The following is a 27,072-nucleotide window of genomic DNA, read 5'->3' as shown; positions in this document are numbered from 1 at the left end:
AAATCTCATTCTCTGCAAATCAACTTGTGTCTAACCTTTCCTATGAAGACTGATTTTCCGTTCTAAGATTATAGTGCTGAAATATAAAATATCTCATGTTAAAAAGTTTTGATTTCATGCACCCCCAGTGAAACATCTATCCAAGTCTAATGCTTCACTGTTTCTGAAAATGATGGAAAAGTTTTCCCTATATTAATCCATTAAGGCTAAGGAAGGCAGAGGAGGATTTATCATAAAACTCCCATAAGAAGCATTGGATGTCAGTTCTGAGTCACATTCCTTTCCAGTGAAGAACAAGGGATCCTATGGTACATAATGGTGTCGAAGAACACACCAGTGAGGAAATAGTCAGCACATAGTCCCTTTTAATTTATGTCTTAAAGCAGGCAGAGCATCATGGACCCATGCTGAAAATTTAAGTCTAAGTGCCTTTTTGTGTCCCTTGCAGAAAGGAACATTATGCCTGTTAATTAGGCCTCTAACTGCCCTGCAGACTGTTTCCTCAGTGGCTGAAGAGACTAAGGACTTCTCTCCTTTCTCCCACCTCAGGAATGTGGCTACATCTACACTACTTACTGAACTATTCTGATGTTACCTGCAAGTTGTGCCTGAGGAATTTTTGGCAGAGAGCTGACTGACACAGATCACAACTGGCAGGGACCATACTAGCACTTAAAAGCATGGAAAATCACAGGACATTGCTGAATCCCCTGCTCTGACTCTCTTTTGTTTACTGGTTTTGATAGAGTTTAGAAGGTATAATTACAGATTATGTCTTTTTCAGGAGAAAGAGGGTTTTGTGGTGCAAGTTCTTTTGTGAAACACTGCTGAGGAGACAGATTTTCTTTGTTCTAGAAATTCAGCCCATAGAGAGGTGCACTCCTGGAATGTTTAGACAGATAATTAAAGCAACAAAATTCAGGACACCCTGAATATGTGTTTGACCTTACTCACAATTTCATCTTCTTTACCCACAGCTCTTTGCCAGCTTCCTGTACACTTAGAAAGAGCCCTCTTTGCCTATTAAGCTTAATAGTTTAATATGACATTATAGTCCTGTATTACATTTTATGACCATGTACGATATGGTCTTTAACAAAAGACCGCAGGTGAAAGGCATGTGATTTTTGTAAGATAGACAGGAAAAATTAACAGAATACAATCAGAATGATTTGTGGCTGTTAATTTAACAATATTGCAGAAACAATGCCTCAAAAACTTTTTTCCCCCCTTAGATGTATTCTTTGTTGTTTTTTAAAGAGAAACGAGAAACTTCAGAAGAATTCAATTAAATGAACAGATATAAGGGGTTTTTTATAACCATAGCTGAGGAAAATAGCAATGTAGGTCATGCACAGGTATAAGATTGGGGTGGAGGGAAAGACGAAAATTGAAAATTGTAATGAAACTTCAAGGATGCTGCAGCCTACCAAAAAAAAAGATTTCAAAGTACTTGGTCCCTGCTTAACTCCAGAAGGAAAAGATACACTGTTTGGATGACCTATGGTTTGTAGGGATAAATATGGGAGCACAACTATACAGTGGTAGGGTGAGTTTTGAAGCATAAAACTTCCCTTCAGTCTTTCAGTCTTTCGGTTGCTAAGAGAGCCTGTAGGTCCCCTTTAATACCATCAGGAAAGGCAATCTGGCACCAGTGAATGTCTCCCTGAATGTAATGATGTTTCTTTGGTCTAGTTTTGAAGCTGATATCCCAAAATAATTTAATATGACTTATGGCTGAATTCACTAAAATGAATTTACAATCAAAGAAATGTACAAGGACATACAGAGAATTTCTTATCACTTTTGTGAATATGTAAGCCTGTAATACTTGGACAATGCAAAAGCCCTGCAGATGCTGTTTCCTGACACTGCTGGGCCAGCCCTAACCATCTTTATATCATGTTAGATCCTCAAGAGTTCTGGCAAGTCCAGATTCAGTCTATAAAGTTGCCTTACAGGGTGTAACCAAGGACCAGTGAAAGGGTTTCTTCCCAGTTTCTTCAAGTACAGATAAGACTGCCCCAACTCTCTTTCTGAGTGAAAAATTGCAATATGGTAGTTGGTGTTTCACAAGTCCAAGTAATTTCCCAAGAAAGTCATATTTATAGGGGAAGAATCCTACAAGTCAAATAACTTGGCTAGATCTCAGAGATACTCGTTAGTATAAGGTTCTGCATTCTCTAATCAGTCAGTGTGGGGCAAATCAATTTTTTATAGAGAGAGAAGAAACACCGGAAGCATAAAAGGCAAATCTATTTTTCCGGTGGAGTCACTACTGCATGCAGAGAAGGACACGTTCCTTGTCTTATGGCACTCAGAGGACGGATCAGAGCTCAGGTCATGAGTGTGCATTTGAAATGACTGCCTCAATTGCCCCTACCCACGATTTCTTTGCAGTCCAGAGCACTGTTGGATTTTAAACCCGGATTTTTTGTGTGTGTAAATCCGGTGAGTCTCCTGGACCAGATTAGAGTGGACCCAAAGTCAGCCCTCAAACCTACATAGTGTAGACGGCAGATCCTCAGCATGGATTGTTTTGTTCTACTGTTCCTTTCTTATTACACCACTTGCTAAAGTGCACGTAGTGACTCTGACTACTGAACAGGAAGGATGGCTTGTCAGGAAAGTTAGAAATCACAACAGGACCATGAAGCTGGCCCACTTAATCTCCTCCTACACCATTTCTTTGTTTAAATAACATAAATACCCTTTGGGATGGTTTTTTTATGTCTTCTTGACATGGATTCTTAATGGAAAAAAATAAAATTTTTCTCCTGAGATGTTTTCATATTTAATGCTCTGTGAAAAATACTTCTCATATGATGATAATATAATTTATCAGCATGGTATGCAGTATAGATATAAATGGTTTGTTATTGTTATTTCCTTAGAGATTAAATCTTTTCTCTTGCCTTCTTTCCAGGCTCTAAGAACTGTTTCACTGTTTCAAGTCTGCATTAAGTTGTGTCAGGAGTCAGTCACTGCAATAAAAAAAAATTAGAAAAATTTTCTTCTTCCTTTAGTGAACTGGATATACCAAGGGAATGGGACATTTTGGATGCTTTCATTCATTTTTCCTTTAATCAAAATGTCTACAAAGAATCAGGAAGATAGCTTATACTAAATTCTTTGAATGAGTATATTGGTTTTGTCTTTTTTTTTTGTTTATTTTTCTGTAAGAACCATTTTTCCTATTACAATGTTCACTTTGTGATTTAAATTCAGAAGTGGTTCTCCTAAGGAGAACGTATTTTGAAAATTCTCTCCTTCTACCAGATATGAAAGGCAAAATATTCTTTTTTTCAGAGATTTGAGTGTATTTTATAGGGCAGGGCTATTTCTGACAGGAAAAGTGGAGCAAATTCTGGGAAAACAGAGATAAATTGGCTTAACCTTCCCTTCAGCTTAGAGCTGGACTGATCTTGAGGTCCCTGAAGGTCTCTGCCCATTATACTACTCAGAGGGAGTGCTATTTGTTCCCATGTATCATTCACAGTGCACATTTTTTGTATGAAACACTCCAACCTGCAAACTGCCGTACAATTTCACCTTCTCTGAAAGTGAAAGCTTAACCCCTGGGTAGGACTTGTGTTATGTGAAAAAAGTGTTAAATTGTGAGGAGGATCTGTAGAGAATTTCATCTCATGGTTTTCTGGAAAAAGACCAGGAGTCTGGTCTTTTATGTCTCAGGAGAGGGACCTGCTTGACCTCTTATTAACAGCGAAGTCAAGTTTCTTTCTGTTAGAGCAAACATTTGAACAGATGTGTTTGGGTTTGTGGGGTTTTTTTGAGAAATATTTGAGCAACAGTATTTATTGCATTTATGTAGTGTTAGACCAAACACCAGGAATTCTGTCCAAATAAACCCAGTGGGTTTTCTAAACTGTTCCTTAAGCAAAGAATATTCCATAGTTAGTCTGATGAGGTATGGTGAAGTAGTGTGCTGGTTTAAAGGTAAACCAGCAGGAGAAATTAACCCAACTCAAAAGAGATTATGACTCAGAGTTACAATCTAATAAAAATATTACAATAAATGCAATGATACAAAGAGAAATTGATTTTAACCCACAAACCCCAGATGTATAACCCAGCACCCTGGGGCATGAACAGAATGGTGTTCATTAGCCCCTGTGTTGAGCACCACATGGCCCCACTGAGTCCAAAGTAAAAGGAAGGGAAAAAATCTGTTGGTGCAGATGATGATCGCAGTCTGGTTGAGAGTGGCAGTCGGAATCCTGTCAAGGTTCTCGTCTTCCTCTGGATCTGATGAGTGGTACCAGAAGTTCCCAAACCCGAAGATCATATACACTCAGGTTCAGATGGGAATGCCTAGTATCTCCCCAGGGTGAGGATTTTGACAGTGGGTGGTTTACTCTGTGAGTCATGGGATGTTTTTGGAATCTTTGGTGGCCCATTAGCAGACATGACCCCCCAGGCTGGGTGTGAAGGTGTTAATGCCTCACTGGAGGAAAGTTATCACAGCTGAGTCATTGCTGTGAAGACCCTATCTCACAGGGTTCTCTCTAACACCCAGCTTGTAGCCTGAGGGGTCAGGTGTGCTGTGGGCAGCTGCTAAGAATGGTCCATTGTTAACAGTTCCTTAGAAATTATCTATAGGGTGTAGAATACACAGTTTTGGTTATAGCCACATGGTGATAAACTGGTACCAGCTGCTGAACTAGGACAGGTAGGTACTGAAACTTCATATTGTCTCTGTCCTGTGAGGCAAAGCAATGAGAATCTCACTACAGTAAAGGCTCATGTCATTGTTTACTCTTTTCATATGTACAAAGACATCCTACAGTACTTAAGTTCTTAATTTTAAATTTCCTCTTCAGTAACACTATTCTTTTCTCTATATTATAGTAAGAAGTTTTTCTAATGTTATGGAGGGTGGTGGGGGAGGAAAGTTGCCTTGTGTTCTCTATTCTCTCCTATCCCATGCCTATATGACTGAACATCTGCCTAAAAAGACCTCATGATTTTGAAGAGGGGAAATCTGCACCTTTCAGATGACATCAGAGGCAGTGTGTGTAAAGCATCTACAAACATGAACAGCTGGTTTTTATCCCTTTTGAGTAATTTTCCTGTTGAGTATTACTGAAAACTGATGATGCAAACAGAAATGCAGCCATTATCAAGGCAAATTAGCATGACTGAATTGTTTGACTTTCTCTTTACAGGAAGTACCTGATAAGAACAAAACCAATGGACTATATTTTAGAGATGGAAAATGTCGGATTGACTACATCCTTGTGTATAGAAAATCTAATCCACAGACAGAGAAGAGGGAAGTATTTGAGAGAAATATCAGAGCAGAAGGACTTCAAATGGAAAAAGAAGTAAGAGATCTTCCTTTAAAAAACTTTCATCTTTAAATCTGTGTAGAATCTGAGGGCATGGTTTGTTTATGCTGAAACTCCTTTACTCTGTTGTAGCAGTAGAAAAATTCTTTTAAGCATACCTAAATATGGGCAAGAGCGGTGCAAAAGTGTAGCCTAAAGGAAAATCAGACACATGAATTGAAGGCCAAAATAGGCCATTACACTCATCTTTTTCAACCTTATGCACAAGTAGGCCACTGAATTTCATCCACTGTGCTGTGCAACATAGAAAACCAGTGCTGGGTTTGAACAGCCTAAATGCTACTTTGTGTAATCCACATTTCTGCACCTACATTTCCTTCTAGCTACCTGCTTCACTGTTTGCTGAGTCTCTTGGTACTCTTTCCAGAAACCTAACTATACCCCTGCCTTCCTTTACCTGTCAACTTAGGCATAAGGACTTGAGAAGTACTTCGGTAGTTTGAAAATAGATTAAAGTTTCTCCTTCTGCTTTAATCTTCAGCATTGAAATAATTAGACAGTACATCTGAATAATTTATATTCACATTATTTCCAACACAATGTCCTAAAACAGTAAACCTTTTATGGACAAGGGTGTAGAAATGAATGCATAGTGTCTAAAAATGTATGGGTGTGTTAGGTAGCAGGAGCAAGGTTTTAAGAGACCATCTTTCATTTGCCAAGCCTGTGATCTTTCTTAAACCTTCATAATGTGCTTTAATGGGGCTTAAGTTTTACTTCCATATAGAACAGGTATTGCTGAGTAGCTATATTTGTACTTGATTGACTCACACGCATGCATTGTCATGCTGCCACTGATGGAAACAGTAGAGGAATCTTGAAGATATAGGCTTTGGTCAATTATATAGGTGCTATACACTATCTCCCCTTCTTTCATTGAATTCCTAGTACACATGTAGGTATTCTGCCTGTGTACTTGAAAGGCACACTTCTTTGTGGAACACTGGGGAGGAAAAAAGGGAAGCTGTTTCTTTCCACAAAAATGAAAACATTTCTTTTCTTTAGATGTTTTTGATTGAACATGGGTACTGGTGGATATAAGTGTTTAAGAACATATCACTGGTTACTGCAACCAGTTATCCTAAACTATTCCTTGAAATAACATGTAAGTTAGCATCTTCAGTGCTGCAGTAGATGATAGATGTTTTCAATGTCAGACATTGTTTATTTGTTATGTTTCCTGTATTCGTATTACCGTCTGTAGGAGTTGTAACTCAAAACCCAAGAGCATGAGAGTATTGCTGCAGCTGTTCAGCTTCCCATCCCAGAATGTTGCCCTGCATCCACCAGGAGAGATGCTGATGAAGTCTCTAAGTTGTGGGCAGTGTAGAAAATGAAAGGGGAATGAATCCTTGCTATTAATGCATATTCCAAATGGTTTCAAAACAATTTTTCCTACTTAGTATTTTTTGCAGATTTATTATTGTGCTGAGGTTAGCAGTGAAAGCTATGAAATCATTTTATATTTAAAGTATTATGAAACTTATTGCAACATTATGCACAGAAAAATTTTTCAAACTGATGATTTGAGAGCTTGCTATAGAGTTTTCTTTTGCCTTTCAAGACCATTTATTTGGACTTTGCTGCCTAGGCTGCATGAATGTTCTGCCCATTTGATTATTCATTTCAGTTTCTGTTATGCTACTGATATGCAGTTTTATTTCTTATTAATCTCACTTGCCCTTGATGTGACTTCTTGCCAGCATCAGTGATTGTACATTTTCTGAACTCGGAATGATCAAAATGAGCTTATGCTACATGACTTGGGTTAATGTTTTCAAAATCTAGGGTGGCAATCTTTTTTAACACATTACTCTGACATAAAATTAAACCCTAGCATGTACATTTTGTGATCACATTAGTTTCTAAATTTAATTATAATCCTGAAGGAAATATGTACATTCTTGGTGTACACTCCCTCCACCATCCCCAGAGAGTAACAACAGTGCTGCAAAATATTTAGCGTTAAACTAAGCTGTGTGATCAGATAATGTCTAGATTATTTCTCATTGTTCTTGCTTCTCCTTTTGTTCAGACTACACATCATTCTGCGTGTTAGTTCTGGAAGATTTTAACTGCAGGTTTGTTTTGAGGTTGTTCACATATAATATACTGCTTCCATTGAAAAAAGTTTGCTCCCAGATGAAATGAGAAAATTGTGGCTTTGGCCACAGAACATATACAGAGGCAATAGGTTGTAACTGCTGGGCTGAAAGAAACTTTTTACCTTCTGTAAATTTTGTGTGGTTGTTGATTCATTCTTCTTTGACTACTGTCTGTTCATATGTTGACATTTGATTGTGTTGGTGCCATTTTTTTAATGTGAAATGGATGGCAGAAAGGAAAACGTACAGAGCTGTTTAGCACTGCAGTTTCAAAACCATGTTCCTTATTAACACTGCAGGGAGTGAGAAATGCACTGCAGTGGCTTGCTGACAAGTGTAGCACAGTAAAACATCAGGAAGTAATGGATGCAGGGAGCAAAATGTTCACTTAAGAGCATGAAAAGATGTTAGCATAGTATTGGTCCAGTTTTTGGGAGCAATCCAAGTTGTGTGGGTTTTTGTGATACATGCCTGATTAAAAATTTATACATTGCCACCATAGGTGTCAAGCTGTCACCAGGGCATCTCTAATTGCATTCACTGGCTGCCTCAAACAGCAGCTGACATTTCTGGTGCAACATCGGGCAGCCAAAATGCAGCTGGTGTATACAATAGGCAGTACAAATATACAATAGGTGTTCTCTAGGGAAAACTCAAAAAGGCAAGGAAGAAAGGCAGTATAAGCTTTGGGTTTGTCATATAAACAAATATCATCTAGCAGGTATAACTTGAGTCATGTTAATAAAAATCTAGAAGTTATGTTAATAGGACTCTAGAGGTTTTATTTAGAAATCTTTGTCAGTAGTTGATGCAATATAATTACAGAATACTATTATTTCATGACTTTCAAATTTGCAGGCCAATGTAGAGAGGTTCATGATGAGGTAAAGAGAAGAGAAACAAAGCAGTTTCTCTTAATGTGACTGTACCTGCACTAGTGGGACAAGACGTCAGAGGCCAGAGACATGTATTCAGTCAGATACTTATATTTAGCAGCAACTCAGAGTCTGTTTTCAATATGATGAATGTTGAGAGAAATTACAGATGACAGAAAGAGCACACAGTAGAGTATCTCTGTGACTTTTGGCACATCCCTCAGTGTAAAATCAAAATAGACTTATGACCATGTCAAAGTGAGGTAAAAGAAGCAAAGAATGAGTATGAAAAAGCAAAAACTTCAAAGACTTAAACTTCTAAGCACTAGTTGTGCTTAGCAAGTGATGATGTGAAAGAGATCAACAGCTATTGCTTCTGAGTTTAATCAAATATTATCATCTTTCTGGAAAAAAATGACATCTACTCCTTTTTGTTGTTGTTGGTACTGCAGAGCCAAAACAGTTATATGAGACTGATCTGCTTTTTTCTGATTGTGCATCATCATTGCGATTGTTTTTGAGATTTCTGTTACATAAACGTTACTGCTGATTGTGATTCATGGGTAGAAAAGAATTAAGCTGACTTCCAGACCCCAAGTGGCACTTGCAGATCTGAGTTAGAAAAGGTTTTATAAATGTAGCTTATGTAATTTGGTTCTCTGAGCAGTGCACAATAAAATCTCAGTGCCTATAGAGTTGACTCCAAGTTTCTTTTTCATTTATGACTTCAGTTTGTCCTGTTATTGAAAGAATAACAACTTTTTTGTAATTTATTGCTGGTATATATGTTAATTTAATCAACCAGGCACACGGTTTAAAACAGAGTGCTTAGCCTATGGCCGAGTAACTATTTGCAACTTGCCAGGAGAATTTGTGTGGTAGCCAGGAGCAAGTTGCAGGTCTACTGGGAAACCTTTTCTTGGCTGTTAGTTTTCCTTTGGTGTTCATATTCTTTCCCTGTCATGTTGAGCTTACTCTGCACATACCAAAATCCCCTATCCTCTAGAGAAAAGGGTGGCTAGGGAAAGCTTCCAACACTGATATTATATCAGCTGTCCTCTGAGACAGAGGACAGCTGATACAGAGAGAAAGATATCTGTAAGCATGCCTGTGTGAGGTATGTGCTAGAAAGCACTGGTACAACTGTGAGAGTGACAATTATCCATACTGTACATGCATGGTAGGTCATGCAACATGCAGGATGTCATCGATGGCTAACAGATTTCCCTTTAGGCCAAACTGGCATTAGAACAAAACTATATTTCTTGGTCTTTGGAGAACATGAGATGTTATATTCGGTTTGCATGACAAGGTTTGGTAGTGAGTGGGGCTACAGGCTTCTTGAGAAGCTGTTAGAACCTTCCCCCATGCCCAGTGGAGCCAATGCCACCCAGGTCCAAGATGAACTTGCTGTTGGCCAAGACTGAGCCCATAAGTAATGGGATAGCACCTCTGTGCTAAAGTATTTAAGAAGAGGAAAAAAACTGCTGCAGAACAAGAGCCAGAAGAGAGGAATAAGAATATGTGAGAGAAACAATTCTGCAGGCACCAAGGTCACTGAAGAAGGAGGGGGAGGAGGTGCTCCAGCCACTGGAGCTGAGATTCCCCTGCAATATGTGGTGCAGACCATAGTGAGACAGACTGTCCTCCTGCAGCCAATGGAGACCCGCAGCAGAACAGATATCCACCTGCAGGCTGTGGAGGACCCCACACCAGAGCAGGTGGATGTCCAAAGGAGGCTGTGATGCTGTGGGAAGCCCACACTGAAGCAGACTCCTGGCAGGACCTGTGGCCTCATGGAGAGAAGAGCCTATTCTGGAGCAGATTTTCTGCCAGGACTTGTGACCCCATTCAAGAGACCCACACTGGAACAATCTGTTCCTGATGGACTGCATCTCATGAAAGACACTCATACTGGAGCTGTTTGTGAAGAACTACAGCCTGGGGGAAGGACCCATGTTGAAAAACTTAGTGGAAGACTGTCACCTGTGGGAGGGACCTCACATTGGATCAAGGGAAGAGTGTGAGGACTCACCCTTCTGAGGAGGAAGGAGTAGCAGAGACAACACGTGAACAAAAGCAGAGATAACTGATTGCAGTCCCCATTCCCAGTCCCCCTGTGCCACTGGATGGGAGAAGTAGAGAAAATTTGGGGTGAAGTTCGGTCTGGAAAGAGGGAGGGGTTGGGGTAAGGTGTTTTAAGATTTAATTTTATTTCTCCATTATCCTATTCTAATTTGATTGGTAATAGATTAAACTAATTTCCCCAAGTGGAGTCTGTCTGGCCTGTGATGGTAATGGTGGGTGATCTCTCCCTGTTTTTATCCTGACCCATGAGCCTTCTGTTACATTTTCTCTCCTGTCCTGCTGAGGAAGAGAGTGATTTAGTGGGCACGTGGCAGCCAGCCAGAGTCAGCCTACCACAGAGGTAGTTCAATGTTACTCTGCTACTGCAACTAGTATCAAGCATTCCATAGCCTTCATGGACTCTAGTAAAGTTGTTTCAGCCTCCTTCTTTTCTGATCCTGTTATTGAATATGTAAATATCTACAGCTAATGAACTTACAGGACAAATTATGCAGCCTGCAGGAGCTGTGGTTTCATGAGCAGCATAACAGCCCATTGTTAGCAGGTGCAGTTTGTTATTTAACGTTTAAGCACTGTGCCTGATTGCATCCACAAATCATGGCTGGAGACATCAAAACGACATAAACTATGCATGCAAAAAGGGAACCAGACTTAAATGCAAGGCCACCACTAGCACTATAAGTGAACGTGCTTCCAGCTATTTGGTTTAAAACATTCATCCAAATTCAGCCAGAGCAAGTTGGAAACAGACTAGTCTTCCAAAGGTTTATTGTTAGTTCATTATCTAATGCACGTAGTAAATGGAGTCTCTTTTCAGCAATGCTTTACAGAAAAATCTGTTGATTCAAGAAGAACAATGCCTTTATCCAGGGAGTATTCTGTACCAGAAAATGTGGTCACTAAACAGTGGAGAAGGTTCTGGCTGCCTGAACTTCTGAGGGGAAAAGTTGTAGATTTCAGGCACTACATCCACTGTACAGTACAGCATCAATTTAGAAGAAAAAATTGAGGAGGCACATGAAAGTCTGGATACACTGAACTCAAATTTCATTGTGCAGTTTTTAAAGATAAACTTGACTATCTGAGGGAACATAGAAATGAAAATGTTTCTGAGTGGAAAAATTTCAGCCTTTAACAAGGTTTTACAAAGCTAGTACACTAAGAAAGTGTTGCTGAAAACTTGGTCTGCTTTTGAAAAAACGTATATGGAATATGGAGATAATACAGAAAATAATTAGATTACTGAAAAGGGATAAAAAAGCTTTTGACATATATCTCCTCTTTCAGGAATGAATAAAATTTCTTGTAAAAGAGTTTCCTGTTTTAAACCTTCAGAAATCAGAATGTTAAAAACCTTTTGAAGGAAAAAAAAACCAGGCAGGCAATAGAATAAGAAAAATGATGGGTTTTTTATATGAGATGTCCCCTATATGTCAAAAGTCACCTTTCCCTTTACAGTAACTGGCCTTAAACTGCAATTATTTTTGAGATGTTGTTTGCCTACCCGTGGCATCAGAAACAAGCACAATGCACAAGGCTGTGATCAGTTAATGCAGAGTGAGAGGTTTCATGGCCCAAAGGTGACATGACTGCTGCAAAACTGTCTTACAGTAATGGCTTAATAAGTAGAAATCTAGATTGTCTGGAGGGAACAGAAAGAAACACTGTACAGAAACCCAGAAGCGTGCTTTATGTTCTCATTTCATGTTGATGGTTTTGGTGTTGAACTTGTTTTGAGAAGACAGCACTGTATTTACAGAATTATGCTTCTAAAACAAATAGTAATGATTGGTCTAGGGGACATTTACAGCTTCCCAAAAAGAATGAAGTGGTGTGGGGCTGCCCTCCTGAAAGTAGTGCCAAGAGGGAAGCATGAATCTGGAAGGAACAGTTCCCTTTTTCAGGTGCTTTTGGCACAAGGACTCCAGGCCCTCTCATTTTCCAGTTACTTACTTTGTTATCCTAGGTTAATTCACTCATGGAGCAAGTGGAACACTGGCACTCTGCAGCTTGGATTAAATGTGTTTTAATTGTGGTAAGAGCCTCACAAATAGAAGTGGTCAGATTACATTTGGGGCTCAACTTTCTTGAAGAGTATGTTTCAGTTTATGGGTCTCTGGGCCCAAACTTAATGCAGCATTGTCCACTGCATATTTATATACTCGTTTCTTGCTGTTTGAGTGGTAATGAAGTGATGTTGTAAATTAAGTTTATTAAAGTCTGACCTAAGGGAAAGGTGTTTCTGAGATAGCCACATTGAATGAAACTTCTGTCAGCCAGTTTGTCTTCTCCCCCTGTTTGAAGTCTTATCTGGTTTACAAAACTCTCTTCTGTGCACAAATTATCTTTCATATACTTATCTGAAAGCTTTTGGAAGAATCTGTAAAAGGGTCTTTTAGACAAAACTGTGCCTTTTGGTTTCCTCTTGAAGGTCTTCATGGTACTCTATTTGCTATTTTTGTTAGATACAACTTGGTTTTTTTAATAGACTCAAACAGATCCTTCTGTTTATAATAAGATTGACCCCCTGCTTTGTGAAGTCTCTACTGTCAAGCACTAAAATATGAGAACTTTGTGCTCGCTTTTCTTTAAACAGCCATCTCTTACAGCTTTTTAAAATTCAGAACTTTTCATAGAGAATAAAACCTCCACGGTTAAAATATAAATAGGAGGAAGACAAAATTAAGATGTAAATCTGGAAACTATGACTCTTTACTTTCTCTTTGAATATGCAAAAATCATGTTCTTCTCCACAAGAAACTCGTCATTCCATATCTAGACTCCTGTGCCTTTCTGTGCCTTATAAGCTAATAATCTGTCCTCTGACCTCATTTTCTGAGGAATCTAGAGCTCCAGCTTCCTACTATCTTAGGAGTGCTGGTGGGAAGGCATGTCTGAAGGGCAGCTTCATGAAGCCGAGCTGTTACCAATGCTAGATCAGGATGGCCATGTTTTTTGCCTTCTGTATCTATAGTCCAGTGCAGAGTACAGCCTGGCCCTTCATCTCCAGAGTTCTTGAAGTTGTACTGAGTGCTAGTGCTACTGGAAACTGTGACTTTGAGACAGGATTGGATTAAACAAATGTCCTGAAACAGCAGTTAAGAGGACAGAAGCTGTGATATGTAGAACATTCCAGGTCAATATTCTGGTGCAAATTTATAGATTCTATCATTAGCTTCAGAAATTCACAAGAGAGAGGAATTCAAGTAATAAAATACAGAAAGTACTGACCAAAATTGAGAGGTCTTTTAAAGTGCAGAGGCCACTGATGGGAGGCGTTGCTATTTACAGATCTACATTTCCCTATGTCTTCTCTGTGGGCAGAGTGAATAAAGTGGGATGGGGCAAATGGATGGCAGCCAAGGCCTTGTAAAGTGTTCTGAATCCAGTGCTGTCACTGTGATATGTCCAGCTAGAGAGTGAACTGGAGGCACCCATGAAGATGCAGTTGTAGGAAGTAATGTGTCTACGCTACTGCAGAAGTTGGTGTTGGCAATGAGGAAGGTAGAAGGAGTCCATGGAAAATAGGGTGGCTGTACTGCAGACCACCGAGAGGGCAAAAAAAAATCTTACTGATGTAGCTGTTGGCAATGTACATTTCTAGCTGGGGAGGAACAAGCCCTTCTAGGCAGAAGTTCATCTCAATCTGAGGAAAACAGAGCAAATGTATCATACCTTGAAGGTGCCTTTTCCCCTCCACTGCAGATATCTAAACTTAGTTGCCCTGAATCACACCGATGATGTCTGCTCCCTTGGAGTAAGCCTTCAGGGAACTTCTCAGGATCAGTGGGCTTACAGACATGATAGTGCCAGTGTTCTGATTCAAATCTAGTGGCCTGCCAGTATCCAGCAGGGGAAACTGGATCAGATGCATGTCGCACACCGTATCAATACACTACACAAGATAAGCTTTTTTGTTTGCCCTGCATCCAAGTGTTATCTATGGATTTACATGAGTAGATCTGTGGGTTGCAAGATCATCCCAATACTGGTGTAAAGTATGCAACTAATGGACTTGTGTAACAAATGAAAATTTCCATTCTAAAACCCCCAAGCTCTGAAAAAGACAAATGTTTCTGAAGTTTTTCCATAATTTGGCATCTGTTCTTTGCTGGTTTGACAGTGAATTGAGTGCTTGCCATGCCAATGTACCTTTCTGTCTTGGCCTGTTTTGGGTCCGTGTTGTGACAGGAAACATAATTCACATATCTTAGTAATGCATTATTCCAGCTAAAAGGCACAAAATAAAAATTATATGAGAAAGGTAAAGCTATTAGAGTGTTGGGAAAGAGAACAACAAGAATGATGGTGAGAAAGCATAAGAGGAAGATAGTATCAAAATGTGGAGGCATAGCCACATTAAATCATGGCAGACATGTAGGAAGACCCCCATCTGACTATAAAAATCTGAATGTAAAATCTCTTTAGAATTATAACAGAAGCCCTTAACATCTTGAAACAAATCATTTGTGTTTATGGAGAATATCTTAACAGAATGCAGGAAAGGAGAAAGGCAAGAAATTAATAGTCACTGACACAGATTAGACTTAAGAAACAGTTTAAGCTGAGGAAATTGGGGAAATTTTGATTATGGGAAAATATTTCATTTAAACAGATTCAATATTAAATATCTGATATTAAAATGCCATATTAGTTGTTAAAAAGGGTATCTTGCAAAAGAGAAAGCAGATCTCATCCAGTAATAGACCAAAATCATGCTCTTTTGTGTGGACAATTTTTTAAACTATATAAAAGTGAAAATTATCATATGTTTCTTGAAAAATTTGTAAAATCTTGTCCAATTTGCTCCATTTTCATATAATTTATTCAATTTGGTGTTGCAATAAAATGCTTTTTGTTCTTAAATGGCATCACAGGTGGTCACTGGAATGTTCATTTAGGACTAAACTTGCCTAGCTAGCAAAAGTTTTTATATGCTCATTCTCTTTTTAATTAATTTCCTAGACTACGTGTAAAACATCAAGGATATTTTCCATCAGACACTGTGTCACATAAAAGAAAACCTCATTTCCTATACTCATTAGTAGAATCTTGATGCAGAAATGATCTAACAGAAGGCTTTGCAATCAGGTTCACTGCACAGGCATTTTGCTTCCTGTGAGTAAAGAAAGGTAAAATTCAATCAACAACCTGGTATATAGTGCCAGGCCACGATTTGGTTCAGATCTCATCAGGATATACATGGGCATGAATGGATTACTTGCACTCGCATTTCTTATCCCATGTTTAGGGATTATCACGGTCAGTTCTTAAAAATTTTCAATGGTAACATGAATATGTGGTAGGTTTTCTTGAATACCTAGATGTATTTTCTAAAAAGTGCATATGCACCTCTCTAAATGCCTGACAGGCATTTTCCATAACTCTAACAATTGCCAATATCCAAAAGCACTGACCTGTTTCATTGTGTTATTTTTGATATCCCAGCGTCTTGTAAATTAAGTTGTTTTAAGCATATGTCTTTAAATAAGTGAAGATATGTTTCTACTGCCCTTAAAAGCCAAATTGCGGTCTTGAGACCTATAAAACCTGAAGATCTCAGAAAGTAATCTTAAGTAAAATATTCCACAATGAATGCTGCATACAGATACCGTTCAAAAATCCTACAATTACCTCAGAAGGATATTGGATGGGTTTACAGAAACTTATGTTTTTAATAACACTTTTGCCTGAATCCTCTTTAATTTTTATCAAATAGCTCTTTATTGATTTTAATACAGTGAAAACTAAGTGTGTGTGGATGTTGATGAAGGGTTTAAGTCAGGAGCCACCTCTTCATTTCTGCCTTCTTGGCAAGAGTTTATTACAGTAATATCCACATGAGAGCATAATATAGAGTTTCACCTTTTATCCCAGATTAGACACTATCAGACTGTCATATGTTCATTATAGCCCCACATCCCAAATCCTGGAAATCCTAGGCTGGTGTTAGATAGGATCTGACCTTAATCTCCTTTGTTACAATTTAATCAAGTTATTTTTTTCCTGATTCAGAAGTAACATTTAATACAGTTCATTCCCTTCCTATTCACAACTATTTGTAACTTATTTTTAAAAAATCTTACTGTGTTTTGATTTATGTCTGTGTTTTGAATAGTATTTTTCCCCTAGGTCAAGTCTCCCAAAATTCCTGATCCTTCTTATTGTCCTGCTCTGATCTTTCTTTAATTAATCCATCTATTTCTTACTCAAGCTGGACTTCACCTCCTGCTGAATTGCTACACAAAATAAAGGACTAGGGACTTAGTCCTTTATTCACTCAATTTGATGATTTTTTTCCTCTTCACGCACATTACCCTAGACTGGCTTCTGTTGATAATTGCTCTCCTTAATACTAACAGTGATGTTTTGTGTGTTCACCTTTTCTGCACTTTTTAACTCTCAGCCATCTCTCTATCTCTGCCTTCTGTGCTACAACAGTGTGTTTGTCAGACCTAGTGTGTCATATGAGATGTCATTTCCCTAAGCACAGAGCATTATTTTTTCCACCCATTTTCCTTTGTTCTTCATTATACATTAAAAAAATTCATATGCCAGTTAATTACATCACTTTAGACACTTGGTGACATTTCCTACATGAGTCTTTCTATTTTCTTGTCCTTGTTGCTGTCACTGCACCTTCCACCAACTATGCACAGTGGTGGTGATTGCTCAGTTGTTGTCTAGAACTCTTTCCTTACTAGTATTTTGATATTTTGCTGTTAACCTTCCACGTGTTAAAGAGGAGATTGCATCTGCATTAGATGGGCCCTTCACTTAAATATTGCCAGAAAAAAAGTATTTTAAAACCTTCAGTTTTCTCCTCTTTTTTTCTTAAATGCCATCTGGACAAACCTAGAATTCCCACATTCTTGTTCCCTTGGTAGTTTGGGAGAATTTTGTGTGTGTGTGTATATATGTATATATATATACACATATATATATATATATATATATGTAACATATATGTGTAGTTTACATATATGTATAGTTTACATTCCAGTCCACCAGTTCAGATGACTTCCTTTTACTTTTTTCAAATTGAAGTTTGAAAAAACAAATATCTCTGATCTGTTACGCTCCAGAGGTTGTCATTGGCAGAGGTCTGACATTGGAATTGCCTCCGTCGTATGTTATACACAGCCAGAGTGATGGGTAGGACCAGTTGCCTTTGGTGGTGAGAAGAAACCTGGTAAGAGAAAAGTGATATTGACTCATTAGGAGATAAGCAAACAAGGTAGGGATGGGATTCTGGAGGAGGAAACAAATGTATCATTGAGAAAAGTTCATCAGTTGTGTTTCTGCATGTATGTGTAAAACAGAGAAATGGGGAGGGGAAGTTGCTTTAAGATATTATGCTGCAGAAATCACTTTTTTTATCATTTTTCTTTCCTTTTTGAAGAGCAATATGGCAATTGTGGTCAGTAGGGCAGTGAGACTATTTTAGAACAGAAATGCACCAGCTGTGTTACTGTGATAATAACAATTGTTCACAGCTTTCAGTCAGTAGTACCAAGAACTAGAATAGGTGAGTGCCATACAGTTTTAAATACCATTTCTTACCTTACCAATTCACCACTGTGGTCTGACATTTGAAAGAGGTTATGCATGAGGGTGTATGTATGTTCATACAGAAGAAGTAACTATAGTGACTTTGCAAAGTTGCATCAAATGATGCAAAGCATATTTCTACACTACCTTTTTTGGACATGTAATACATTATGTTTTAAATATTTGCGAGAAACTACACACTGCAGTGTAGGTACAATTATACTACCCTAAGAGGTGGTTTGTTGAGATAGCATTCTACTATTTGGATAATTTTTTCCCATTGTCTAGTGATATAACGCTAACGGAATTTCCCCCCATTTTTAAAATATCTTTTCTTATATTCACTGAAAATAGTCTCTGTGCTCTATCACATTTATCTGAACCATTAAGATATTGAGCTCCATCTGGTGCTGCTTTGCTCTTCTGTGTCATACAGAAGGTGTTTTCATCCAGCACCTAATGTCAATAGGCACACTGGGAACAGCAATAATTGATCAGCAGCAGAGCTCATGTTTAGCTGTCTGTCTTCACAATTTATTGTGCCATGTATGGACATTGCTTTATCACAATCAATTAGAATAACTCATATAAAAATCATGATTTGCCCTAGTCATACCTTGAAATTGTTTCATTTAAAGCAGGTCTAATAAATGAAGGAATTTGTATGAAGATGCACAAAGGATCCAGTAGTCTCTCCTCTTAGTTTAGAGTCATTCTGTATTTCAATTTTGTCTTGCCTCCAGTTAGATTCTAATTAATCTACCTTTGCTTAAGAAAGTGGAGTTTTTTCTTTGGTTTCCGATGTGGGTTTTTTTAACAACACGTGATCTAGTTACATACAGAGGTCAAATTACTTTGAGCTTAGCTGAGCAGAGAGGGGTGAAAAATCATGCAGACCATCTATTATTAGAAATTTCCTCTCTGCACTAGACCATGAGATTTCTTTTTATGGTCAGCCTGAAACTGTGTCTTCCAGAAGCCAACATTTTAAGGTGGATTTGCCTTTATCTCTTGTTTTGGGTATAATTTTTTGTGGCAACACTTACACAGTCTAAGCATGATTTGTGATTTAAAATAAGGTAAATCTATATAATTATTTTAAAGTGGTGATCAAGCCTATTCTCACTGACATATTTTGCTTTGGAAAGAACTTCCTTTTCATGTAGTAATAGTGTCATATCTGGAGAGATGGCTGCTCTATCATATGCTTTGGCAAATTTCCAAGACAACTTTCGTTGTAACATTTTTTTTTCATCCTTTCAACCTATCAGATCACTTGAGTACCTTACTAAGACTACACAATGCAGTTGCTCAGAAATTCACCATGTCCATCTTATTAAAGGAATATAACAATTATTTGTATAACAGGGAAGAAGAACGGGAAGATATCTTGATGTCTCTGTCTTTAAATGAGCTGGGCAGAAGAGTTTTGCAGCAATGAGTTGAACAATGTGAAATGAATTATCAGAAGATGGCTCCTCAAACTCTTTCCAGTTTTAAAAATCTTAGCAGTAAGATGCATAAGACACAGAAAAATGAGATATGAGTCAAAGGAACAGGCTTCTGAGTTGTCCAAACTATCAGAGTTTATGGAGAACTGTAACTGGTAGAGTTGTGAGTGATTCACATTCTTCCATGCACCTTTCCCCCTTATTTAACTGAGTCTTGCTTTTGCTTTGGTATTTTCTTTCCTGGAAAATAGGAACCCTTATTAGTCAGAGGAGGTCCTGTCAGAGGCCTCTTCTCTAACTTTCCTGCAGAGCAGAGGCACATGTGAGTCCTGCACATGCAGGAGTTACCAGCTGACATTGTAGGTATTATAGTCGTGTCAGCATGGGATAGCATCCAACATAACAAGCTCTGTGCATTTCTCCACTACTCCCCCCACTGCCAGGGTTAACCTCTCTGCCTATAATTACTCATGTTGTGGACATGCAGCTGACTTGAAGAACCTGGGAATTCATTGTGTCATGTGGATTGAACTGAAGCCATTTAGAATAGGCTCTTTCTCAGCTGTGTTTTGTTGAACACGTTTGTGTCTCTCTTTATAAAAAATTTTGAATCACACTGTCAAATAGAGAGGTGTACAGAGAACTAGAGGACAGTTCACTGTCTACTGGAAAGTGTTGGCACTGAAAAGACTTTGGAGTCTAGGTTAATATATATTTCTTGCTTTCCTTGGTTGTATGAGCTAAGAAAAAGACTCAGAAGAGGGAGTTGAACAACCAAAGAGCTTCCCATTGCTGAAGCATTGGCATGTGCTCTGAATGTGGGTTGCTGCAAACACTTCTGCATTCCACATGGGAATTCAATTGTGGCCTTTCCATCCAGAGATGCCCTGGTGTCCAGAGAGGTTACAAGGTCTCCATCCATAGAGATATTCAAGACCCCACAAACCACTCTATTTGTCCCTGCATAGAGCAGGAGATTTGACTAGATGGCTTGTATTATTCTATGATGCAATGATAAGCAGCTCGTTCAGTTTTCTCCAGGTTATTTGTATGCAAAAGCTATAATAAGCTTTTGTGTGTTTGATTCACTATAAAGTTTGTTAAATTAGCTGTTGGACAAAAAATGAATTGCCTTTTTCTTTACCAAAGCAATGTTTTTCCAACAAACCTCTAAAAGCAAACATGAATATTTAACGGACAATTCATTAAATGTAAGTATTTTCTCTTTCAAAAATTGATCAATGAGGCAGAAATCCATATTGGAAAAATACTGGTTTAATATTTTGCACTTGGAATAAATCACAAAGAAAGCTTCATTATAAAGTGTCATTCAATTGTGTGATGTATTTTTAATGTCCTGTGATGCCAAAAGGGAAATATTGTTGTGGTAGTTTTGGCTTTAGTTTCAGGTAGGCCTTAGTTAGGCCTCATTCAGCAGACCCAAATGATGTGACATAGATTAGAAGGGACAATCATCACCTGACTTAAGCAACCAAAGAGGTATTTTGTATCATCTGACATCATCAAGAAGTGTCAAGAGGTATAAAAAGAGAGGGAGGTGGCGCTTCTGTCTGTTTTGGTCTTTGCCTCAGACCCATGAGGATGCACTGCCTGCCTCTACCAAGATTAGGCCTTTCCGCCATCCGTGCTGTGTTATCTAGGGAGGTGAACATTTTCTTGTTCATTTTCTCCTCTCAGTTTAAGTTTAAACCTGTTTTGAGTTTTTTTCTTTTCTCGGCAGGGGGAGGGAGGTTGACACTCTGTATTGGGCAGTTGGCATTTTGGCAGCTCAGCCCAAGACAATTGTACATAAGAGGCCTTTTTGTGTCCATAGCACAGTCAGAAAGGTTTAATGATCTCAACTATCACTGTATAAAATATTAAAATTTTTAATCTAAAATTACAGCCCATAACTGATGTTTCATGTAAAGAGACAGTGTGAAATACTGTCTTTATAAGTAAAAATGCATTATTGTGCTCAGAGCTTTTAACTGTCTGCATTTTTAAATCTTCAAATAATGGTTTCACAAGTTGATAGCAATTTTCCAGTCCAGAGGAATTAAAAGATGTTTGTTGGATAAAATCCATATTATTAGCTATTTCATCACAGAAATCTTACCTAGATGGGTCAAACCCGTACTCATTCAGTATTTGCTGGTGGGATTATCAAGAAATGCTTTATCATTACTTCACCGTCAGATCAACCTTCTGCATGAAGACAGTCATGCTGGGGTATTTCTGATTCTTTTCTCTGGGAAGTGAAGTCCAGCTCAAGAGGATATTGTTTCCATGGTTGATTTACTACATCTAAGTTACTTTACTGTGAGATCCATCCTGTGGATTTGGATTACATTAGATGGAATTAAAGACATCCTTTCTCACGTTGTTTCTTATCTCGTATGAATTTATATCTCCGTACTGCAGACTGTGAGCTCATCATTGCACAGTAAGTTTGAGCAGTGAGATAGTATTTGCATTTTACTTCTACTCAAGAAAACTACCATGTTCTAAAAGTTGTCTTCCCATTCACATATTTTTGTCTACATAGAAGGACATTCGCAAGCATTTCCTCTTGTTCTGTTCCAGAATTTCAATCCTGTCAAATCCTGCCAGAAATTAAGCACTGTATCAATGACACCTGCTCTGAGTTGGATTAGATGACATATTGCCTGAATGCTGGCAATAAGCAGCCACCTGCCTGCTTTACTAACTCCACTGGAACAGAACCTCTAGAAGTACATTGCAAAGTAAAAATAAAGCTTTACTTCATAGTCATATTTTGTCATGAGACTTCATGTAAAAGGAATTTAAAACTATAATCATGTGGCTCTGTCTCCTTATGTCATGTTATTCTACATTTTACATATCAGTGACCTCAGGTCAAAATTGTTTTTATCAATAGCTTCCTATTTTTTAGTTAGAGCTTTCTTTTTTTATTCCTATTTTCATCCTTACTGCTTTTGCCCTATGGTTTCTTGTAAGTCAAAAGGTTTTTAAAATCCTAATTAACATGTGGACACTGTATTTCCCTATTTCACTAATTCCATGATTTGATGGCAAGTATATGTGTGACAGATACTGGCACTGCTCTGCATTAGATTCCCCAGAGGCATGAACATGGAGGTTAATACTTGTGTGTATGTAATATTTTCCCTGAAACCAGACATACATTGACAGTATCTAAATAATTGCCCAGTGTCAATATATGCACTTGGAAAGCATTGGCAGCATATTCCTGCTGCTTTTCCACTTCCATGGAATTACCCTTGTGAATTTACATTTGCTTTGGTTTTGCAGAGGAAGAACAGTTTAATCAACCAAAATTTACTGGGTTTTGTTTTTCGACTTAAATCACTCCACGTGGCAAATCAATCTGTGCTCTTAGGATAACAGAGTAGTTGTCAAAACCAGTAGAAACTGTAGCAGTTTCTATTTAGTACTCTGCACTCAGACATCATACAGAGCTAGATTATAGAGAGAATTGTTACTGGAAGAAGTAGGTTGATTTTCTTTCCTTTTCTGGCCTTTGCTGCATTATGGTCTTACCAGAAATTAGCTGTGTTTGCCAAAAATTGAAGAATTGTTTTCATTCTGGCTTTTTAACTTTTTTCCCCTTATTGTTATGCACACATAAATGAAAAACTGCCTCGTAGCCTCAAGGCAAATAAACAATGGCATTGTTCAATTGAAGACACTGTAATTTTATACTTCTTCAAGGTTATATGCTGTGAATTTGTTTTCTCACCTTTTTTAACTTTTAGACTCAAGTAATGCATATATCAAGGTGAGTACCTACAGTTGTTTTGTCTTAAAATGACTTGACAATATTATTGATGATTAACTAAAATTAGTTACAAGAAGAATGTCCAAGAGGATATTTGACAAAAGATACTAATCTCTAACCTTGATCCTGGAAGGCAGCCTGCAAATACAGCAAAATATGGACTTTACAAGAGACATTCAATGTCAGCATAACTTTGCTTCCATTCAGATGAGCAATGATAAGTTCAGAATGAGCAGTGAATATATATATTTAAATCTTGCCATCAAAAGGCATTAGAATACTTGCAGAAGTATGTGTGTTTATTAGCCAGGACTGCAACAGCAGTTATCTCCACTCTGTGCTCACTTTAGGAGAGTAAGAACCTGAACTTTACAAGTTTTCCTTGACCTAACTGATGACTGTAACTCACCAAAGTTTCTGCTTTTGGAGTTACATAAATGGCCCCCACTTTAGTCTCTTCCACTCCTTATATGTGTGATACTAGAGAAGAATATGGAGCTTTGTTTTTAAACACTTATTTGGTTTTCTTTGGGGAAAAACAATGTCTTTATAAACTTAATGGTAAAACAGAAAGGTAGTCTTGCTGGAAGGCTGGTCCTATGGTACTGCCTGTATTCCAGGACTGGCAGTAAGGGTATGGTACTAAAGTGGTTTGTCAGAAGCCAGAAGGTGTATTGACTATCTGTAACCCAGACCCTGATCTTCTAAACTCTACTATACAAACCTGTTTTGAAGATCAGGGTTCAATTAAACTAAATATGCCTTGCTACTGTTTCTCAATGAGAATAGCAATTAAATAAAGTTCTTGCAAGAATTGTTTTTTTAAAGAATGTGAGCCTAGAAACTGGTAGTTTTAATCCAGCATTTCTCTAGGGCAGAGAGCGGTTCTTCCATAGAAAATATTCTGTTCTCCAGCCAATTTCAGTCAGTGGGTTGCCCAGAGAGTGTGAAGTTCCTGTGTGGAGATAGTACTCAATGCAATAAGCCACTGTCTGAGCAGGATGATCTAAGCTGGCCCTGCTTTAGACAGAGTCTTAGCCCAGAGGAACCCTAGAAGTCCCTTCCAACCTAGATGAGTCTGTGGTTCTCTTATTCTGGTAAGTCTCTTGTCTAGGTTTGTGCTGTCCTAAAGACCAGCAAGAATGTTGCTACTGATCAGAAGAAAATCTATTTTGTTATGAGTATTCCTCCTCAATAAATCCATTTGAAACAACCAGTTTGTTTGAACATTGATGGCCTGACAATTACTGCTTGGTGGTAACTCAATAGACTGGTGCCATATGCCAGTCCAAACACTTATTCCAATTTTGTGTTTGCTAAGTGTTTTATCTCCTTGTCCCCTTGATTCCTCTGTTTTAATTTCTTCATCATCATCTAAAGATCACTTTCTAGCAGATTGCTCATGTCAATAGTTGTCTATTTAAATTTCCAAGGGGAGTAATGCGGCATTGATTTTTGTTTGCATTTTTCCGTAATGTGAAATTGAGTTTATTTCTTCAAACCATTTAATGAGCCAAATCTTAGGGCAATTACAAGAGAAGAATGCTCCTCTCCTCTCAGTGAAACCTTTATAAGTTGAAGGACACTGGTTCTAAATACTAATCTAACTGAGGAAGTGTAGGAGATTCTATTCACTAAAGTATTTTTGTAACTAATATGGGTTTCCTGCTATTTTTTCCACATATTTTGGTTAGCTATTTTCTCCTTAGATTAAGCAAATGTAATATGTTCTTCAATTGGCCCTCCATCTGGATCTAATATTCTCTTTCCAACCTTACTTTTCTCACCCTTGTTTAGTGCTTTCCTTTATGAACACTTCCAAAGAGAAGCCAAAGAGAAATGGATTTCTTTATTAATATTTCAGGGTTTTTTTTCTCTCCAAATATAAGTGAACCTCCCAAACATATTTTGATTAGATCTTTTGTTGCTTAGATCTTCTGTGGGCAAAGCTGATAAAATAACATCATAAGATACTGTAAAAAGTATTTTTTAAACATTTGTATTGTGATCACTATTTTGAAGGGTTTTGTGTTTCTGTATAAATATGTAACACATAAGAACTAAAATGTAGATGGTGTCCACTTGTGAAACAACATCTTCACAAGTCATGTTTGGCTGCCATAACTAGTATAGCTTAAACTACATTTTGCTGGAAAATGCCTATAAGCTTCCTGTTTAACAGCCATCACTAAGGTTATAGGCTGTTTTTAATAAATTTCCTCCATTTCTCAATTTTTATTGGTGTGCCAGGACTGTAGTTTCCTTCTGTATATTGGGCTTATTAGATGGTGCTTTCAAGTTTTGTTGTATTGTGCTTTGTCTTGGTTTGTTTTTTAATCCAAGCTGTTTATCACAAAATTGCCAGTCCCCTGCTGACTTAACCTCATTTTTGAGAGAGCAGTTTGCAAGAGATTTTTAGAGTAGCAAAATTTAGTTTTAATTTTGTGGTATCTACTTGCTAAAGTCTCCTGGGAAAATAAAAGCTAATTTTTGAAATGTACCTATAAAGTAAAACATCATTAGAGACGGATTTAGAATCCATAAAAGTCAGTGGAAAGAGTATAGTCTCTAGGCAAGTCTCTTGGGGGCATTTTGTTGCTGTTGTATCATTTTGTATTGAAATATTTTTCACATATTCATCAGCAAGAGAACAGCAAGATTTTTTCCCTGCAGTTTTTAGCACCAGAAAGTCACTTGTTCCTTTATATATTAAATCCATTTTTTCATGCAGCCCAGTAAAACTTTGAATACAAATATTTCTCTGTATCCATTATGTTCCAATATATTTGTCTAAAAAATGTTAACTTTGTAGTGATTGGATTGGGGTTTTTTCCTTCTTATTATTTATTTTTGATTATGCTAAAGCAAAATCATACATACGTATCATACATGTCTTAACTGTTGGAGCTTTCATTCCTATTGTCACAAAGCAGTAGTAGCATTTTAGCTACTCTAGAGACATGAACGTCCTATATTAGTTTGAATAATTTCAGCATCTATCAGGATAACGCAGAGAGGGCATCAAAAGTATAAATGTTAGCCTCCCAACCATATAGTCACAGTAGCTTCCAGATAAACAATGCTAGATTTAAGAACTCCAGGTAAGTTGTGTTAACCAAAAATTAATGTAAGAAACATTGAACATAGTATAATATCTAAAAAACTCCAAAATCATCCCCAAAGCTAACTAACCATTTTCTAGCCTGGTTTTCTGTCTTCACACTTTCCTTTTCTCATAAGTCCATCTTTACTGATTTCTTGGAATGCCATCCATTTGGTTGTCTAAAACTGTATTGTATGTAATTGTATGAAATTTTCATTAATTTTCAGTAGAATTTGAACATTTCATCTTCCAGTATTTTCACGTGGCTCCCTGTGTTCTCATGTCAGCTTCAGCCTGCTCTGCTGTAGCTTTTTGGTAAAGTCTCCTGAGGGCAAACAGAGCTAAATTTCTCCTTGTCTTTGCTACATATCTGCTGGTCTTTGCCATGCAGCTTTCTGATGGTAACAGCAGAATTGGTAACAGCCAATTTGATGTGCATGCACTACATTAAGTTCTCTTCATGATATGTACAACCCATAGTAAAGAAGATGGTAGCGCTGGGGCGAGATCTTGCTGACACAGTCATGGTCCTTGATCTTTCTGGGCAACAAATTTAGACAATATTATGCTTTAGGCAGCATCCTTTTTTTTTGCTGCTGGCTTTAGTTCTAACACTCAGAATTCATGTGGCCAAAAGGGAAGCAGGAGGAAGAAACACTGAAGAGTGTGGTTCTGTTGTTAGGACTTCATTATTTGGCCATGTGAGGCAACAGAAATAAAACCACACTGTCACACAAGATTTTCGT

General features: G+C 37.8%; 1 protein-coding gene across 1 annotated transcript in view; it reads left to right on the top strand.

Annotated features, from left to right (window-relative positions):
- Positions 1 to 27,072, top strand: part of ANO4 (anoctamin 4) — a 199,399-nt gene that overhangs the window by 108,890 nt on the left and 63,437 nt on the right. The window contains 1 exon segment of the mRNA XM_071551994.1: positions 5,187 to 5,345. Within this exon segment, the coding sequence (XP_071408095.1) occupies positions 5,187 to 5,345 (159 nt within the window).

This window comes from Pithys albifrons, chromosome 3 (genome assembly GCF_047495875.1).
Source record: "Pithys albifrons albifrons isolate INPA30051 chromosome 3, PitAlb_v1, whole genome shotgun sequence".
NCBI lineage: Eukaryota > Metazoa > Chordata > Aves > Passeriformes > Thamnophilidae > Pithys > Pithys albifrons.
The sequence above is the reverse complement of the archived record's forward strand: the minus strand, read 5'-3'. Positions and strand labels throughout refer to the sequence as shown.